Source organism: Dendropsophus ebraccatus, chromosome 5, assembly GCF_027789765.1.
Source record: "Dendropsophus ebraccatus isolate aDenEbr1 chromosome 5, aDenEbr1.pat, whole genome shotgun sequence".
Classification (NCBI taxonomy): Eukaryota; Metazoa; Chordata; class Amphibia; order Anura; family Hylidae; genus Dendropsophus; species Dendropsophus ebraccatus.
In genome coordinates, this window is record NC_091458.1 from 37771729 (window position 1) to 37793262 (window position 21534).

At 42.5% G+C, this 21534-nt stretch overlaps 1 protein-coding gene across 2 annotated transcripts in view; it reads left to right on the forward strand.

Annotated features, from left to right (window-relative positions):
* Positions 1-9371: 9371 nt before the first annotated feature.
* Positions 9372-21534, forward strand: part of LOC138793484 (cilia- and flagella-associated protein 337-like) — a 126795-nt gene continuing 114632 nt past the window's right edge. For both annotated transcript variants that reach the window (XM_069972075.1, XM_069972077.1), the window contains exons 1-3: positions 9372-9522; positions 16380-16638; positions 18459-18512. In XM_069972075.1, coding sequence (XP_069828176.1) covers positions 9455-9522; positions 16380-16638; positions 18459-18512 — 381 coding nt within the window. In that variant the 5' untranslated portion in view covers positions 9372-9454. The remainder of the gene's footprint in view (positions 9523-16379; positions 16639-18458; positions 18513-21534) is intronic.

The following is a 21534-nucleotide window of genomic DNA, read 5'->3' on the forward strand; positions in this document are numbered from 1 at the left end:
TATTGATCGGGTATGTTTTTGTCAGTGTCTGTCTGGTGGAGGCCTCACAGCTCTGCCCTTGCTAAGGGTTAGGTCGCAGAAGCGCTTTGAGGGTGCGTTCACACCTACAGGATCCGCAGCAGATTTGATGGTGCAGATTTGATGCTGTGTTCAGTTATTTCAATGAAATCTGCTGCGGATGCGGTAAGTCTGAACGTACCCTGAAAGTACCATACCACTTTGTCTATTGTCAGCTCTGCTTGGCTACTGACTATAATGATGCCTATAAAGCGCCTATGTAATATTTCCCAGGTCCTATGCTCAACATAGAACCAAACAACAAAAGACGTATAGGGATGTAATAAAATGAGAACTTTAATTGAATGCCATTTGCCTTAAAGGAAAAACTACCCACCGCCTCAGATGCTGATGCCTAGTTATGCATATTCAATATGCCATGAGTAAGCATGAGCCTCGGAGGTGGCGTGGGGGCTGAGGAATGCCCCCACTATTCCAAAGACACTCATTTACATATTTTTATGAGATTTAATTTCTCAAAAACGGCGGCAATTACAAGGATGAGAAGACCAGCGCTGGAAAGAGGAGGTAAGCGCTAACTGGGAACTATCAGTGGGTTCATATTTTCCTTTAAAGCGACTCTGTACCCACAATCTGCCCGCCCCAAACCACTTGTACCTTCGGATAGCTGCTTTTAATCCAAAATCTGTCCTGTGGTCCATTCAGCAGGTGATGCAGTTATTGTCCTAAAAATCAACTTTTAACTTGTAGCCCTGTGTCAAACTGGCGTGGCCTAGAGTACCCATGCCCTAGGCCTGTAACGCCTCTTCCTCCCTCCTCATCATTAGGAAAGTCCCTGGGTAGGATTTCTCCTAATCATCACTTGTCTAAACACTGCACATAGGCCTCAAGGATCCAGCACTTGTGCACTGTCCAGATAAGTGATGATTAGTAGAAATCCTGCCAGGGCATTACTAATGGTGAAGAGGACCAGGAGGAGGGACAGAGGGGCGGTGCAGTCCTAGGGCACAGACACTCTAGGCCACGCCAATTTGACACAGGGCTGCAAGTGTAAAAGTTGTTTTTTAGGATAATAACTGCCAAAAGGTTCCCTGGACAGATCTTGGATTAAAAGCAGCTATCTGACAGTACAAGCGGTTTGGGGTGGGCAGATGGTGGGTACAGAGTCACCTTAAAGTAAACGGCATTAAAAAAATTCTTATTTTATCATATTCCTATACATCTTTTGTTGTTTGCTTCCATCCTGACTATAATGGTAACTTGAGATCTCCGGAGAAGACTGAACCAACAATGAAGTGATATGGCACCTTTCTCAAGCCTCTTCTACTTCGGTCTGGCGAATGGTGGGGGAAACAGCAGTCAGGCCGCTGCCCATCAGACATTCATGGCATATGCTAGCAGTGTGTCATCAGTGTTTGTCTTCAGGCAACCCCTTTAAAGAAAGTTTCCTCCAAAATCTTAAATTACCTGTAAGTTTTTCTGTTCTGTCAACCTGTCAAATGTTTGTTCATCTGTTTCTGAGAAAGCTGGGTGTGAATTATGGGGGAGATTTATCAAACATGGTGTAAAGTGAAACTGGTTCAGTTGCCCCTAGCAACCAATCAGATTCCACCTTTCATTTTCCAAAGAGTCTGTGAGGAATAAAAGGTGGAATCTGATTGGTTGCTAGGGGCAACTGAGCCAGTTTAACTTTACACCATGTTTGATAAATCTCCTCCTATATGTCTACCATTACCGCATATACAGTGTTCCTACATGTCTGGTTGTACAGTGATATATCCTCCTCCGTGTCACTGTATACCTAGACAGTTTGGTCCTTCTGCTTCCTTGTAGTTGGATCATCATTAGTTGTCACCCAGCTTTTCAATAAACAGGTATAACAAAGCAATATCTAGATTAAAAAGTTTTTTTACTGATGATTTTAGTTTGGACATGACTCAGTTTCATAGACAGATGAACACACATCATGTATGGTTTTACCCATTCGTCAGTCTTTTAGTGGGAATAACTGCAGCTACCTCACGGTATATATGTAACGGCTACCTCACAGTATATATGAACCCTGATCCGGTCACATCACTGAACATCAGCCTTGAACACAGTAATAAAAATGGCTTGCAGTGTTAAGATATATTGTTATGGTTTTTTAATTTATGTCTTGTGTTGTAAATTGTTGTAGCACTGGCTTGTGATGTTGGCCAGAGAATCGGAATAGAAATGAAGAATTTCCAATGGATTTACATAATAATGTATAATTTGGAAAAATCATCACAATTACAAAACAAAGTGATTCACTGGAAAAGGAGAATGATCCTGGAAGAGTGATGAGTGATGCTGGATGGAAAAAAATATAACTCATACATAAAATTCATGTGGGACTACAGCTAATGCCAGTAACCACCCTATAAGGGTGTATTCACACAAAGCAGGTTCCGCAGATTTTTTTTATTTCTTCAGATCAATAGATTTGTAAATTACTTCTGTTTAGAAGCTCATATTTTCCTGTTCCTATCAGCTGCTGTATGTCCTGCAGAAAGTGGTGTATGTTTTTTTCAGTGTGACACAGTACTCTCTGCTGCCACCTCTGTCAGGAACTGCCCAAAGCAGGAGAGGTTTTCTATGGGGACTTGTTAATTCTCTGGACAGTTCCTGGCACGGACAGAGGTGGAAGCAGAGAGCGCTGTAATACACCAGCTCCTGCAGGACATACAGCAGCTAATAAGTACTGGAACACTTGAGATTTTTTAATAGAAGTAAATTACAAATCTATGTATCTAAATTGGATCTTGTTTTTTTAATGATGCATGCTGTTTAGTTCCCGTGCCTGCAGCTGCCACTGGAGAGGGTGTAAGAGCTTGCTGAATATTATATACTGAGAGCTTGATAATAAAACACTATTTCTAGGGGTCCCGCAAAGAAAAGACTAATTTATTTATATTAATTTATTTAATTCGGTTGGAAATCTGTCACATACAAATCTGGTTTATCCCCTTAATTAAAGAAAACGTGTACATTTTTATTCCTGCAAATATTGAAACATATTCTGTTTCAATTTTTCCGATATTCTTAAAGGGGGCAACCATCTTACCGCTCAGTATTTAGAAAGATGCTTTACAGCAAGCACTATGAACATAGGCACGATAGACTGGAGCTGACAATTGGCTGGTTTTCTAGGCATGCCTTGTGAACTGGGCAGAGTTCATTGTGAAGGGAGGGAGGAAGGGTGAGCAATGACCATCACCTATTGTGAAAGGAGTGATCAAGTCCTAACTATAAATTCATTGTAATTCTATATGTGATGATTAGGAGGAGACTGCATAAAACATATTAGGCCTAAAGGAGTACTCCAGCAAAATATTTTAAATCTATACTTTAAGACTGATGTCAGACAGTTATATAAATTTGTAATTTACTTCTATTTAAAATATCAAGCCTTCCAGTACTTATCAGCTGCTGTATATCCTGCAGGAAGTGGTGTATTCTTTCCAGTCTGACACAGGAACTCACCAGAGGAGGAGAGGTTTTCTCTGAGGATTTGCTCCTGCTGTGGACAGTTCCTGTCATGGACAGAGGTGGCAGCAGAGAGCACTGTGTCAGACTGAAAGAATACACCACTTCCTGCAGGACATACAGCAGCTGATAAGTAGTGGAATACTTGAGATTTTTTAATAGAAGTAGATTACAAATCTATAAACTTTCTGAAACCTGTTAGGACTGTAGTACCTTTGTGTCTGTATATAGCAGCCACTTGCAGAAAACTGCAACACAACTCCATTTAAAGTCAATGTGTCACCTAGCTTTTTTTTTTTTTTTTTTTAGATTAGAGCCATATACTGAACATTTTTTAAAAAATTTCTAATGTTTGTGTTTTCTGATTTTCCATGGACATAGACACAAAGAACACTCCCAGACCCATATATCATATGTTTGTAAGCATGCTCTGTGACCTGTGCAAAGGGGAGGCTGAGTTGCTAGACTCCTAGCTATACACTGGTGTCACTTTTCACTGTAATTCTGTACAGATCACTTTACATCAGCCCCTACTTATCATTGACAAAACAGGAAGCCTAGTTTTATGGTCAGTGGTGAGCATGAAAACTGCAAGATTGCAGCATTATTTTATAATATATACCGTAAAATAGAAAATTAGAAAAAACATTACCTAAAATTCTATATACTGTATATATATATATATATATATATATATATATATATATGCACTCAGTTCTTCCTGCTCTATATCATGATGTCTATAGATTAGCATTGTCTTGGTGACAGGTTACCTTTAAATATTCTATACAGCAAAAGCCATCTAGTGATGCAAAGGTGTATGAGATCATAAGAATCACGGAAAGATAAAGGCAAATCCTCCAGTCATGGTAAATCATTTTAAGAGGTTATCAAGAATTAAAAAAAAAAAAAACGTACTTTCTAGCAAAAACAGCGCCGCCGCTGTCCTCAGGTTGTGTGTGGTATTACAATTCACCTCCATTCACTTCAGTCGAATTGTGCTGCAAAACCCCACACCCAAACTTTAGCTGGATAGCCAAGGTTCCCTACCCCTGGTATATAGTATACAGCATGTAGAATAATCTTGCAGATTTGCCCTTTGGGAGGGCCAAGGAAGCTTTAATCTCTGGATGTGTACCAGCGAGGCCGGTGCCCAATGTGTTCCATTTATCACCTGGCTGAAAAGCCTGTGTCAGCCTGTATGTTGTGTACACATTGCTGCAGAAGTGTGCCTGGATACAGTTACCAGTCTATTGCGATAAAATGGAACTGCTATGCACCAGGCACACTGAACAAATAATCATATTTACTATTGACTTACTAGTAGTCATATAGTTATCACTTCAGGCAACAGAGATACAGAAGAGATAATAGGAATGACAGTACGTCCAAGTGTGATGCCACAAACAGAGCACCAAGCTACAAACTTTACAAAAGTACAGCTTATAATAAGAGCTGCCCAAATCATTTCCATATACTGTACAGTATTGTTGCTGGGGATTCTCTCCGGTGATTTTTTTAAAAAATTATTTCATATCAACTGGTGTCAGAAAGATATATAGATTTGTAATTAACTTCTATTTAAAAATCTTGAGTCTTCCAGTACTTATCAGCTGCTGTATGTCCTGCGGGAAGCTGTGTATTTTTTCCAGTCTGACACAGTGCTCTCTGCTACTACCTCTGTCCATTACAGGAACTGCTCATAACAAGAGAGGTTTTCTGTGGGTATTTACCGCTGCTCTGGACAGTTCCTGACATGGACAGAGGTGGCAGCAGAGAGCACTGTGTCAGACTGTAGAGAAAACACCAATTCCTCCAGGACATAAAGCAGCTGATAAGTACTGGAAGAATTGAAGTTTTTAAATAGAAGTAATTTACAAATCTATATAACTTTCTGACACCAAATGATTTAATTTTTTTTTTTCTTGCTGGAGTACCGCTTTAATAATAATAATAATAATAATAGAGCACCAACATATCCTTCAGCACAGAGTAGAATACTGAGAGTACATATATGGGTGGTTAGGCATTGCATAATAACAAAGTAATGACTAACCAAGATCACAGAGGCCCAAAATGCATTGGTTCATTGCGTCCTGAGTAGAGATGAGCGAATATCGAGCATGTTCCAGTTCGTCCGAACCCGATCGTTCGGCAATTGATTAGCTGGGGCTGCTGAACTTGGTGTAACGCCTGGAGTAGTGGATCCACTGGACCGTCACCAGCGATGGCACTAACCTCACCAGGGAGCGGAGTCTAAGGGGCCGCTGGTTTTCACCAGAGCCCGCCGCAAGGCGGGATGGACTTGCTGCGGCAGGCGACCCCCAGGTCGCTACCCCTGGCTTGGTTGCTAGTGACGGCAGGCGAGGCGTGGCAGGAGCAGTATGCAGGAGATGGTGCTGGCAGAGGTCTGTAGGCGTAACCGCAGGTGACAGGCTGAACACAGGCGCAATGAAGTGACAGGGGAGCAGGAACCAGGAACAAGGACTAGGGACCAGGTAGCGGATAGGAATCAGGAACAAGGACTTGGGACCAGGTAGCGGATAGGAAACAGGAACAACAGGGGGCTGGGCCAAACGCTATGGGAAGCATGTAGAGGCTCCAACACAAGGGACAGGGCATGCTGGGATTTATAGGGAGTGATTGGTGCAACTAACCAATTAAGGGCGGACTGGCCCTTTAAATCTGAGACAGCCGGCGCGCGCGCGCCCTAGGAGGCGGGGACGCGCGCGCCGGCCGGCACAGACGGAGACAGAAGCGGAGGAGAGGTGAGGCGCTCCCAGGGGCCGAACTAGCAGCAGCGCCGGGTCCCTGCACAAGGACCCCGGCGGCTGCATGGGGCAGGAGGAGGTCGCGGCGGCGGCCCGGAACACGGGACGCCGCCGCGGCCGTGACACTTGGATAAAGTTCTAAGGTTGTCTGGAAAACATGGATACAGCCAATGACTATATCCATGTTTTCCACATAGCCTTAGAGCTTTATCCAAGTTCAGCAGCCACCGCTTATCAAATGCCGAATGCTCGGGTTCGGACGAACTGGAGCATGCTCAATATATTCGCTCATCTCTAATCCTGAGCTGTAATGTTGTGGACACTGAGTAAATCACGGACATGGAAAGAAGAGCTGCTGCACCTCACACTTATGGCTGACACTAATACCTCTCGGCTACATTTAAAAACCAGCGCCAGGATGTTGGTATATAATTTGATCAAACCATATTGCCCCATGTACCACGTGCAGGTCACCTGGCCCACATGAGTCCCTACACTAAATCAACACTGCGCCAGCCCCGCAAAGCGAGCGCAAACAGGGAAGGGAGGCCACGGAATGGCCCTGCAACCCCAGTGTCACAGAACCAAACCCAAAGGGCCCCCACAAACCCAGCAGGCACCGCCAGCACAAGGCCTTACTACTCACCACTGCACCATAGGTAGAATGGGAGAAATAGGAGGTACTTACCATGTGTGCACAGGTGCTTCCTGCTAATTGGGGTCACATGGGTTTTACAAGGAGGAGTGCTAGCTAGAAAAGTAAAATACGGACATGGAGAGAAAAGAGCTGCTGCACATCACACCTATGGCTGACACTAATGTCTCTCGGCTACATTTATAAACCAACGCCAGGATGTTGGTATATAATATGATAAATCCTTTCATTGATTTTATCCCAGAGACGCTTTCTGGATATTTTAGATGTAAAGTGTCTGACCCTTTTGTATTTGGGAGATCAGCTGTTGTCAGAGATGTGTGGCAGCAAAAAAACACAGTGCTCTCTGCTGCCACCAAATCAGGAGAGTTTTTTATGGGGATTTGCTACTGCTCTGAACAGTTCCTGTCATGGACAGAGGTGGCAGCAGAGAGCAACGTTTCAGACTGAAAAGAATACACCACTTCCTGTAGAGCATAATTATTCTCTGGAGTAACCCTTTAACTTTCTGTGGACTCAGGACCGCCTTTCTTGAGATTGCTAGGGGTTGAATCCCCTGTAATCATTATTTAATCCCCTATGATATGGCTGCCTGCATGTTGCTAGTGGGACAACCCCTTTAAATGCCCCTTTTTTACACCTTAGATAATAAAGTAGCATAAATAGAAGAACTAACTTGTTTTCTTTGAAGTGAATGAAGCTCAGTTGTAATACTGCACACAACCTAAGGACATGTGTGGTGCTGTTTGGGAAGAACGCATCTGTTCTTTTCCAGTCCTGGATAACCCCTTTAAGTGTATAAGCATGATCTTTATCATCAGGTTGTAAAACCCACCAGACATCAACTGCATGTAAAGAAGCTTCTACTTCAGCTGGTATTACAGCTCACTACAGCTTTGTCCTATTCCAGTGGAGCTGCACTAGAAGGCACAACAACTGCTAAAAGTATGGTGCTGTGCCATACCATCTAGTTTAACCTCTTCACGTCCACAATCTGTACATATTCCTTTGCACATGTCCCATGCAGTATATATATGTTCCTAGACTGAAAGAGCAGTCCTGCACACATCAGTGTGGCCAATGCCTGAGCTAATAACTGGCAGCTTTGGTCACGCAGCTGCCTGTCATTAACCCCCTAAACACTGTGATGCATAATGATTGAGGTGTTTAATGGTGTGTTTACACAGAGAGATTTATCTGCCAGATCTTTGAAGTCAAAGCCAGGAATGGATTTGAAAAGAGGAGAAATCTCAATCTTTCCTTTATGACCGGTTCTCTGTTTATAGTCTGTTCCTGGCTTTGGCCTCAAAAATCTGTCAGATAAATCTCTCTGTGTAAATGCACCATAAGGTTGTCAGTAGTCAGGACAAGCACCTCTCACTGACTGCTCTGGACCCCCGAAGCATGGCTGTGGTGGGTCCCAATTGCTTGTACCGGCAGACAGGGGTAAGCCACTTACCTCTATCCCGGCTCTATGCACAGATCACTGATAGTACTGATCCATGCTATGTTATCGCATAGCATTCATCAGTATAAGCAATCAGAGCATTGCATATACAACTCCCCTAAGGGACTTACAGTATATATGCAATAGAAAATGTGTAAAAAAAAACAAAAAAAAAACATTTTAAAACATATTTGTTAAAAACTAACAATGCTCCAATAAAGATTTATATTCCCACCTTTCCCATTATACAAATAAAAAAATAAATAAATTATATATATATATATATATATATTACATATCATAGCGTGTAGAATTGTCCAATTTATTACATTATAACAATTTATATAACCAATATGATACCAATAAAAACTAGAGATCATGGCGCCAAAAATTACACCCCAACCAGCCCTGTAGGTGGAAAAATAAAAGCTCTATGGCTCTTAGAAGATGAGGAGGCAACATTGCTTCAATTTGACCCGGGCATAAATGACCTTCGGTCACGAAAGGATTAAAGACCCAGATAACCCCCTAGTATTCTATGCACATACACTCCCATTATAGTGCGGCTTGTTCATGTTTGTTCTTCACCTACCAGTCACTCTATGCATAGACTGAATGTAAAATACAGTATACAAGTAACAAAACACATAAAGCAGCCTATGTTTTAGATGTAGATATGACTTCTATTCCTAAATTGCTATGATTATGCTGAGGACAGATTAGCAGATAAGGGTATTACTACTTGTATTTATGTCTATATCTAACCTGCCAGTGCTGAAACCTGAGCCAGCTACCTTGTCCTCTAGAGGCAGGACCAAGCCTGGAGTAACCTGACCTGCCAACATACACAGAACAGTAGCACAAGGGAGGAGAGGGGAGGCTGCTAGTAATAACTCTTGGAGGGGCTTTGATATTCACAATTGACTCAGCCCCCCCCCCCCTTTTCTGCATCTGAGGGGCCGGGTGTAGCATCCCAGCTAGGAGACCTCCGCCACCATCAAAGCAAGTGCTCCAGGATGACAAACAAGTTCTTTCCAACTGGACTTTAAAACCATGTATCAGAGAATAAAGCTGAGACCCAGCTCTGCCCTGGGCAGACTGGAGACGTACAATGCCAGCAGGTAAGAGGAGGCAAACTAGTCTGGTTTAAGGGTTTTGTAGAAGGAAAGTTGTACGGCGAGATTACCATGTGTCGAGGCTGTTTACTGTTGCTATAGCGATGGAATGTTTCAGCATGTTAAAATGTAATGATGCTTTGTCTGTTTACAATGTAGCCACACAGGCTAATGAGTTCCACTTCCTGATCTATCAGGATATCTTATCTAGAAATGTGATAAAGTGCAACTATGTGATTTAAAATACATGGGGAAAAAAGTTGTAAAGTGTGTGTGGTGAAAATATCCCCGGATGACGGGATCTTCTTACTTAGAGTCGCATAGTACATGTTCTTGTAATTTTGGTAGATATAATATACTGACATTTACACAGTTTCAATATTAATTGGTTCCAGGATGACTATTGGAAAGTGAAAATGTATTCTAATACAGGTAAGGCCGGGCCCACATTGCAGTCCCTTTTTGAAGTTCCTTTAACAGATCCATTTTTAAATGGTTACTTTTAACGTACAGAAAAAATGTGGTCAGCCATGTTTTTGTGTACGCTAAAAAAATGCAATTATTTTGATCCATCTTTTTTATAATGGAAGTCAATGTAAAAACTGATCTAAACGCATTGCACACAATTGCATCCGTCTTGCATCCGTTTTTTTTTTCTTTTATAAAACATATATGTTTAAAAGACTGAAAAGGGCAGTGTGAACCCAGCCTAAGGGCCCTATTCCACAGTAAAGATAATCGGCCGAATCAGCCCCATTCGGCCCGATTTGGCTGATTATCGCTCTGTGAAATAGAGAGAACGATCAGCCGATGATCGTGTCATCGGCTGATCGTTCATTTAGGGCCAGACCTAAAATCATCGTTCCCCCACTGCGCATCGCTACGGTTGAATAGCGGTGCACGGCGGGCGACCGACGATTTTAGAAGCAGCAGCATACATTAACTGTCAGGTCTGCTCCGCTCCGTCCTCCTCCCCGGGTCCGGCGCGCTCTGGCTTCAGAATGGCTTGTCAGCTGACGGAGCGCTCAGCCAATCACATGCTGTGTTCAGTTATTTAAATGAAATATGCTGCGGATCTGCTGTGGATCCGCAGCAGAAAATCAGCTGCGGATTCGGTAAGTGTGAACGTACCCTAAGGCTGAGGCTACACAGGGATTTTGGCACTGTATTATACATAAGACCACTCAATGGGGTTGTGTTATGACCCACAAGTGACTGTGACCATGACCCAATCTCAGATACATCCATCCCACTTTTGGGTCACAGTACTACCCCAGTTACTTTTCTTAGGTGCAAAGATGTGCAATCCACACAATGTGGCACAGTGATCTTAGGTTGCATTACCCCTGTCACGGCCAAAAATAACATGTAGCCCTAGCCTTAAAGCTACCAATACATAGATTTTTTAACAGGTTTCCCTACCATATCTGGGGTTCCTTTCTCCCTAGCTGTAAATTCCAGCAAAACAGCAGAGCGCCATAAACTAGGCAAGGGGGCGGAGTCAGGCCTGTAACTAGTCACCGCTCTCTTTAACTTTCTTTCGTAGTACATTAAAGAAAGTTAAATCTAAGTTTATTAAATTAACTAAATGTATATTTTTTATGTACATATTCACTTCTGTTGATGTGTTGTAGTATACTATCTGTAGAGAAGTTACAATAGCCAAAGCAAGATTATTGTAAGGAGAAAATATAGTAACTCGAGGGCAATAGAAAAAATTAAAGGGAGATTGTCACATTGAAAATGCTGTCTGATCTATAGGTATTATGGTAAAGAGCAGGAGGAGCGAAGCAGATTGGTATTATATTTTGTGGGAAAAGTTTCATAATTAGTCAGAACTTAAATGCTTTGCATTTGACTCCTGGTGGCTAGAGATGTTGGATGCAACCCTAGGGAGTCCTGGAAAACATGGATACAGCTTTATGCCATAGGCTATATTCATGTTTTCCTGTCAACCCTAGGGCTGCATCCAACTTTTTCAGGCACTTTTCAAATGGTAAACATTTAGGTTCGGATGAACCCGAATGTCCAGCAAGTTCGCTCACCACTATTCATAATTACTTGTGGTACACAAATACAGAAACATGGAAACTCTGAGCTTCAATCTGTCTGTTATAGACTGGGATGTAGAATTTTAGGGATCTTCTGTTTCTCAACCTTAATCTTAGCAAAGAAAGTATGGACTGTTGTGTGGGAAGAGCCCCAGGTCACAATCCATAGACTAGTGACAAATTGGTAATTGTAATGTTGATGGAGAATTAGTGTCATTAGGAATGGAGACGAGAGTGTTAAACATGTGTCAGGAAGGAGGAGATGGAAGAGTTGTAAGGAATGGAGCTAAAGGTCACCCAACCTTCAGTTACTCAACCTATTTTTTAAAATATGGCCAAAGATGTGGCATCCCAGAGAGAAAACAGAAGGGGTAAACTTGTGAGATGGCTGAGACCTGTCATGGTTGTCACGCTGGTCACACTTCTGCAAGGGCTTCCACAAGGTTGCCCTTTGGCACAGTGGATGGCAGATCTAGTAGGCAATGATTTCCTGGGGGAACACCCTGTGCCTGGCCTGGTGGCATGTGGGGTGCCCATCATGTAGAGGCGTTTACTGTTTTGCCTATGTAAAGTTGGGGTAACCCATTTTGATCTATGCTGAACTGTTGTTTTTTATACAACAGATCAGTACTTCTTTCCATGTTACTTGGGTTTCTTACTCTTACAGCCCATGTATCACGTATTGACCTTGGTTGTTCATCTTATTTTACCCTGCTCTGTTATAGCTCACCCCCTCATCTTCTAAAGTTCACTGTAACTACTGTAATTAAACAGAAAACTCCGGATAGAGTTACATGTAGTGTAAGCCTGCACCCTAGAAAACCATCTACTGTACGTGAGCTGTTTCCACACTTCATAATAATGGAGGATTTCACAATGTCTCCCACACCTTTATACACCAACGATAGGAGCACTGACAGCCAAGATAAGATTAGGTCCTAAAGACATGGGTGCTGTACCAGGCACAGAGCAGAAGACAAGATTCCTAACCAAGAGCGGGGGAAATGTATGGACTTACTATCCTTAGCTCCGCAGTAGGCCAGTCTGTACAAGGACTATCTGGGGGTTATCAAGGGGTACAGCCTCCACGCAGGTAAGGTTTATTATACTCTGCATCTTAGTGGTCTAGTATGCTGAATAGTGATGAGCAAATATGTTCGTAAATGTTCGTATGTATAACGCTAATTGTTGGTGTACGCTAAACATGAACAATTTGTTCAATGATCGGAATGGTTATACTGATCATTTTTGAACATATTTAAACTTGAGACCATACGCAACTGCATAAATTACGCTTTGCGCCTGATAATCTGTACAGATGTGCGTAACTCTAGACCTAAACATATGCAATATGTACGCAAGTGTGTACACAAATGCGTAATTTCCATTTTGCACCTGATAATCATGTAGACCAAAATTTACGCTTCTATTGTACATCCGTTATTTGTTCGTAAATGTTTGGCGAACACAAACCGATAATTTATGTTCGTGTTTGGGATCCAAACCAAACATGGGGATGTTCGCTCATCACTAATGCTGAAAAAGTGAGAGCATCCGCAAAGTACAGCAATGGGTGAAGGTACCAGGGTAGCAGCCATTGTATCCTCATACTATATCACTGCGTGCTTTAGCCATGTAAATTAGGGAGATCAATTATTAGCCTTTCTGAACATGTTTCTGGACTAGGTTTTTGGTAGAGTTGGGCCCCATTATAAGTATTTCTATGGGGGCCCCATGATCAGTTCTTACATCCCTGTATACAATGTACCTATAGACCCTTTGTTGATGGTAACTATATATACAATGTCGCTGTTCTGTGCACATATATTATAGATCTAACGTTTGTATCGCCACATGATGATGGGCTAGGACCCTTGAGGGACATGACTTGTTGTGACAATAACTAGGCTCGACGTGTAAAGTGATCTCCTGACATTTATTATTAGTTGTGAAAAGAAGCCAAGAAATCCCCAAGGACAGGTCTCAGTCTCGGTGTTACTATAATAGAGAACATTTCAATTTCCCTGTTCTACATACTGTTCTCCTCATGGAGAATAGAGATAACACATTCATTACCTGCTTGTTATATTGTCTGCCTTAATCTTTCCATGTCATAATGTAAGGAGTAATCCAATTTTTACTATTACTGTAATGTTTATGGGACGGCCCTCAGATTCGTGGATAAACCGTACAGAAGTCACATAGACAGAATACTGAATTTGTGTAGGTGCATCTGTTGAGACAGTAAAGTGCTGGTAGAAGCGGGCCAATAGGACAGTGTATGGAAAGTGCAGTGAGATCTGGGAACATGCCATATGTTTGTCTGAAACTTCTGTGGGACTGGACTTGGTCATCATGGGACAATGGGAGGGCCGGGCGTCAGGAATGGTGTGGTTGGGGTGTGACTGTGCACTTAGTCTCTTGAGGTTGACACTGAGATACAGAGCATCAGAAGTACTGGAATACCACATATAGGGACAGAGAGCTGTCATGGGAGTGCTAATAGTGAGCTTACTGGGTTAGAGTGTCTAAGGGCCCTATTACACGGAGTGATAATTGGCTGAATCGGGATGATTATGGCTCTGTGTAATAGAGAAAACTATCATTTCATCGGCTGATTGTTTCTTTAGGCCCAGACCTGAAATCATCAGCCACCGACCACACATCGGTATGTGTAATAGTGATGTGTGGCCGCCGGCTGACGATTCAACAGTTTCCGTCACCTGTCCACAGTCCCGGACTTCTTCTGCACAGCTGGTTCGCGTGCATGCGCCCTTCTTCAGACCTCAGGTCTGAAGAAGCACGCATGTGTGCGAATCAACTGTTAGGCCCCGTTCCCACTAAGGAAAGGTAGCGGAATTCCGCGACGGAATTGTCCGCCGCGGAATGCCGTTAGCCTCCCGCTCATAATGGGAGTCTATGGGAGGCGCGCGCTCCTGCCCTGTCCGCGCTGAAGAATGAACATGTTCATTCTTCAGCGCGTACAGAGCAGGAGCGCGCGCCTCCCATAGACTCCCATTATGAGCGGGAGGCTAACGGCATTCCGCGGCGGACAATTCCGTCGCGGAATTCCGCTACCTTTCCTCAGTGGGAACGGGGCCTTACCTTACTTCACATTAGGTGCTTGGCATTCAGCTGAAAAGCCCAGTATGTCCTGCGTATTTTAAATACTGCACGAATAAAGAAGATCACATCCAGGGGTGAGTGCCCTTTTCATTTTCTACTGTTACTGGACAACAATAGTCCTGCAACAAAACTGGGTACTTGAGGAAGATAGGTAGATTCTGTGTACTGGGTTTACCTGGTAGGTTAGAGCTTTGTTTGGTCTTGACTTGTAGAAGGCTAGGGGGCTACCAAGTGGCCTTGCCTAATAAGTAGCAGAACTCTTTCGGGGTGACTGACTTGCAGGAAATCTTGATAGAAGATACTTGTACTCATGGTTTAAAATAGGATACCGCCTCTTGTCAGACAGATCACAGAGTACCAGTTCTGGTAGCACAAGCCCTGGGCTTGCACAACCGGGAGTACTTCGGCTTTATCTGCACTTTGCTCCGCTGCAGATGAACCTCTTTCTTGGAACGTCCTGACATGGTAAGGAATAGTCACTACAGACATAAGCACGGTGTCCCGATGTGGCATTTTACCTCACCTTTAGGCTTTAGCACTGCATAATACACCAACTAGCTATAAATAGATAGATAACTTCAGGTGTGCAAGATACATAGAAACGGTGAGACACCTAGTGGCAGGTAGTAAAGTGAAAACCTTCAGCCCAGAGCATAGGAATACATAAAAATACCTGCCGAGAGTTCCTGCTGAGCCCCAGCCTGCCTGTCTCCTGCTGTACCTCGCCCACCACCACGAGCAGCCAAGCCAGGGGTAGCGACCTGGGGGTCGCCTGCCACAGCAAGTCCATCCCGCCTTGCGGCGGGTCCTGTTGCAGACCAGTGACCCCTTATACTCCGCTCTCTGTTGCGGCTTACGTCATCACTAGTGGTGGTACAGCGGATCCACAACTCCAGTCGTTACATTAGCAGTGTAACAAGTAAAATACTTGTAAGATATCTACTCAACAACTTTAAACTTAATGTATCTGCGAGAGAGGTACCAGGACACTGCATTAGGACAATAAGCGAGACTAGTACATATTGGCTAACCATTGGCTGTGTTACATTGTAAGTTACAGTTTATCTGTATCAACTTAAAGTCACCTGTGTGAATAAAACATTGCGAATGTAATGTTTGACTGTCTGAAGTATTACACTTTTTATAATTTACTACACTTCTATGAACAACGACAAGGGATAATACTGTTACCCATACTGTAGCCTAGGGATCATGCTTCAAGTGCAGAAAGTGCTAAGCAGGTACAGTGTACACGTGGTACATTCACTGCCATGGGTAGCTTAGCAAAACCAGAAAGAGAGTGGCCAATAGAGTTGCAGGGCCTATCTAGATATTGTAATTAGAACAACAGTGTGAGTGACTCTGGGCTAGACTATGGCAGAGAATGGTCTCCCAGACAGTGGAGTATGTCGTAGTCCTCATACCCCTTCATTGACGGCTCAAAAACTGTTCATGGCAAAAATAAAAAGTGTTCAGCAACATTCAAGTGTTATCTACGACCATAAAGCCTACTGTGCCACCATTGTAAAAAAAACTATAAGAAACTCATCTGTTTAACTGATCCTGTCTTTAAAGTAGATGGTCCTGGAGCTTTAAACTATGCTTAGACAAAGAAGGTTTCACATTTTGTTTGATCGTGATTATTTTCTGAATTACTTAAAAACCAAACCTCTTCTCATTTAACAGTCTTTTCAGTGAAATAAGACAACCTGTCGCTGCATCAAATCCACCTGTTCCACAGAGGGCAAAGACTGCAGTGGGGTCCATTAGGGGCCAGAATGACTATACTGGTAAAACCAAGGAGCCGATCCAAACTCCACCGGAATGGCTGGAGAAGGAGATGATACGCAGGCAGCAGAGACGGTATTCCCTAGGACTTGTGGACAATGGAATGGAAAGTCTTCAGAATTTCTCTGACCCAGCCAGGAGCCTCAGAAAAGAGAAGGTAGGAAATGCTAATGATGAGTATGTGTGTATTCGTAATTGTTGATTTTGTTTCTGCCAGCTCTCCATTACTTATGGGCCCTGAACTGCCTATTCCTTGCCATTGTGCCATGCTGTTTTCAGTGTCTGGTCAACACCAGTGCTCTCTTCTTCTCTGGCCTGTGCTCGTGCCTCCACTTGGCCTTTTTTCTATGATCTATTTGGTCAACTGCCCACTCTTCATATTATTTGATGTGTCTCTGCTTCATGCCACTGATGCCATGCACTGTTACCATCTAGTTTGCTGGGCCAGCCACTACCCACACCAAGACAACATGTGGATCAATCAGGTACCCTCTAGTAGCACCCCTTTAGTGGGATAAAGAGTGAAGACCTAGAGGGTCAGTTCTCCTGGCATGTTTGTATAGCCCCTATTACACGGGGTGATTAGCGAGAGCAAGCGAGCACTGACGTTTCAGGTCAGCACTTACTTGCTCCTCGTTCCCTGCTCGCTGATGGTGCTCTTAGACAGCAAGAGGGTAAGTGTGGGTGGGCCATGGGGAGCTGCGGGAGCTTATAGAAGGTAGTGGCGGTCTCCTATTGCATGGAGCGACGGCAGCAGATCGTTGCTATCCTAGTCGTTACTCTTTCAATGAAAGACAACAATCAGCCAACATGAACAATGTTATTGCCTTTTATTACACAAAGTAATTATCGGCCGTAATGGCTGATAATCCGCCAAATAAAGCCGATAATGGCTTTGTATAGGCCTTTAGTACTAGCAATTTCCATGAAAACTCATTATTGAGCATTTTTTCTCATAACTTAGTGTTTGTAGTTCTTCTGATATTCCTGTTTTAAATGTATTAATAAACTGACAACTGGGTGTTACCATTCTTTTAGTAAAATGGGTGTGTCATTGCACAGTCTGACTCTGATTGGATTGTATCACGCTGTATATTAACATACCTACATTTAAAGGGGTTGGCCACTTTATAGAAAAATAGTTCAGTGTACAGTATTAGTAACTGTCCTCACTGTATATACTGACAGCAGCTCCCTGTGTACCTCAAAGAGCTAAAATCAGACGCCCCTCCTTCAGACTGGGCTTCCCTGCTCTGTGGCGCATTTGTCCATAAGATGGCCGACATGGAGGAGCATGTGACCATGCCCCATCCCCAGTGTCCAACACTGAGCCTGTATATGCCAATGGAGGACACTGTAGGTGGGGCATGGTCATATGCTCCTCCATGTTGGCCATCTTATGGACAGACTCACTACAGAGCAGGACAGCACAGTCTGGAGTAGGGAAGTCTGATTTTAGCTCTATGAGGTACACGATCATGCAGTCAGTAAGTACGCTTACTTATATTACACACAAAACAATTTTACTATAAAGTGGCCAACCCCTTTAATAACACCCAGTTGCCACCATATGCGGAAAGGTGTGCAGGGCTTGTTTTTTTTTTTAGAATACAATTTTTAGCTAAAAGAGACATGTCAGGAGAGCCAACAGCTTAAAAAAAACAAAATGCATCATGTTGGAAATAGTGGTAAAACTGTGTAGATAAAAGATACAGGTGACAAATACTACAGTGCATGAATAGCTGGGAGGTATGACCTTATAGGTGTGATTTACAGTATGTGGATTCTACAAAAGCCATTGTCTATGCCACTTATCAGTTGGGAAGATGAGTTCTGTAGATTTATTAGTACTATAAGTGTAAAGCTTTTCGCAGAATCTGCCATGGAAGATTACCCCCAATCCAACAAAGAACCATAAAAAGTATAAACAACATAATAGTGAACCTAACCATCTCTTATAATATTTTGTTTCTACAGCTTGAAGAACAAGTGACCCTGGAGCAGCTGCATAAACTGAAGAAAGCTTTCGAAGTACGTGTCCTGTGTGGTCAAATGCTTCTCTATAGTAAGGAAAGATGGACTTCAGAAAAGAAGAATTTCCTTTATAAGAGAGTGAATAATAACAATGCTATACTACTAAATATTGCTAAAAATAATATACAGTGGAATTGAAATACATGGAAATATTACCATATAATTAAAGCCATATTTATGGTTCATGGTGCTCCACAAGGACGTAACTAGAAATGACTGGGCCCCATAGCAAACCTTTGATTTGAGGGTAGTGGGGAGAGGGGCCCTGCTTCTGGTAGTGGGCCCTGTATCTCTACACCTTCCTGCTCGTCATAATCACAGTCTCTGTATAGTAAGCTGGTCGTTATCCAGCTTACTGTATAGAGCCTGTGACTGGAATGACAGGCAGGAGTATACTAAATGGCAGGGCTCATCAAACTTCTAAACTAGGAGGTCGGCCCCGCCAGGCCCCCTGACCAGTAGCGGATTATAATAGGTCCTTTTCAGCAATAGCCCGGGGCCCTGAGCTCCTGAGGGGCCCATGGCTACCCAAAAAGACTGATACTTTCAGTGGGGTACTGTCTCCTAGCTACAGTTCTGCCATTATTTGCAAAAAATCGCTGCTTTTTTACCACGATTTTGCACAAATCAGATCATCATGACATTATCTATCCTGTACTATGAACACCACGCTAGTGCGACCATAGTTACAGTGGGGTGGGGGGATGGTGAACAGCCCTGGGCCTATTGTAAAGTTAATCTGCCCCTGCCCCTTTGGGCCCTACAGCAAATAGTGATAGTTAGCAGATGGATAGTTACACCCCTGGTGCCCCAAGCACTCAGCCTGAATGCCCCCCATTAGTCCCACCATTTTTTTTACTCACTTTATTGACGCCCCCCTCAGCACTATTACCCTACATACATACATACATACATACATACATTATATGTCCCTACATACAATGCTTAAATAATACTGCCGTACAGTGGTTTATATAATAGTACATACTGTACAATCAACTGGCATTACAATTCCTGGTGTTCCAATAGCAGGGATGGATCATGCACCTTACATGACTATACAGCCCAAAGGCCTCTCACCTATACAGCACATAGTGAATGTAAGTCATACAGGTTAAATCATGTCAATACAGATTGCAATTAATATCTATGAAATGTGAACGTTGTTCATGTAACAACCTCCCTATAAAAAATCTATAGTAATAACCCAATGACTTTTCATCTGTATGTCTACCTCTACACTGTAAAGAATTAAATTAGACCTGTCAGTATAGATGTCATTCTAGGAAGAAGCTTGTGCACTAATGAAGGGGGAATAAAGGAAGAGGCTTTAATACACGGCATATTCTAAGCTAATAATAATTCACATGTCCAACATAAGGAACAATCCATCATCCATCCGGCTGAATACTGACAGTCTTATCAGTAAAAAGTTTAGATAACCATAACTTCTTCAGAAATTCTGGATGAGTCTTCAGGATTTGATGTCATATGCAAAGTCAGTTTATAAGTGATATGTTGGAATAAAATACTTAGGGGATATTGATTTTCATTGAAGAGACTCCAGTGTATGGAGACTTATTATAGAGAAAGCTCTATGGGAAAAAATATTCAAATTATTGTCTGTCTAGTTTGGCTAGTATAATATAGTTGTCCTCTTTTTGCATATAATTATATACATTTATATGCATCAATTTTATATCGGTGCTATAGTTTAATTTTCTAATGGAAGTCATAGTGCTGTGATAAATACGCCATAGAATGGTGGTAAGTGGAAAATTCACTCGTACTGGGATCTATTATAGTTTCAAAAAAAGTTTATATCAACTTTAAAGCAAATGTAAAAGCAATTTTTTTTCATTACCCCATCGATGATTGGATGATTTGATTTTTGATGTGGCGGTAAAATTTAACTTCAACATTTCCTATGCGTTTTTTTTTTATTATTTATTTATTTTAAAAAAAACCCGCATAGGGTCCCCCCTATTTTTATAACCAGCCGGGTTAAAAACCAAACGACAGCAGCCTGGTAACACCAGGGTGGGAAGAGCCATTGGTTTAGGCCCTCCCCAGCCTAAATCTTACCAGCCTGCTGCCGCCCGGTCCAGGAGCGCCAATTTTGACGCTCCGGGACCACTGGCACCCGGCTCTTCCCAGTACCCCTGGTGGCATTGGGTACTGGGGTAATAATGGGGGGGTTAGTGTTAGCCATTTTATACCGGCTAACACTAGGCCCCGACTTAGTAATGGATTCCGTCTATTAGACGGCTTCCACTACTAAGTCTATAAAGTAAAGAAATAAAGACAAGACACAAGTTAAAAAATTTTTTTATTCAAATAAAAACACCCCCACACCCCTCATTGACCATTTATTAAAAAAAACAAACAAACAACCGCTGGTCATCGACGTAGTCCACGGAATCCGACGTAATCCACAGGATACCGATATCTGAAAAACAAAAAGGGAGAAACACACAAAAAACACACAAACAGGAGCACAACACCCATTATTGTGAGCGGTGTTGTGCACCTTACAGTATGCAGCATCTTTACAGATCGCTGCTTACAGTCTGGCCCCCAAGGGGTTAAGGGAGGATGTATTGCATCCCCCTTAACTCCTTGGGGGCCAGACTGATGTCAGACTGCACCCATCCCAGCAAGGAAGGGGTTAAGTGACTTAACCCCGTTGTTCAATGATTTAATTTAAACAAATCCATCATTGTGCAATTAAATATACTGTCAAGAAATAAATATATATATATAAATATACATTTATTTATATATATATTTATTTTAACAGTATATTTAATTGCACAATGATGGATTGGTTAGAATTAAATTATTGAACAAAGAAAGGGACTTTATTACAAAGAAAATGTGTTTTATTAATTTAATATATTAACTATTAGAGGCATCGGCATTTGGCATCATTGCCGGCTATTTTTGAAGTACTCCGTACGGACCGCCTGTCAATCCACGGCCGCATTTCCAGCCGCAAACAATAGTCTTGTTCATTTTT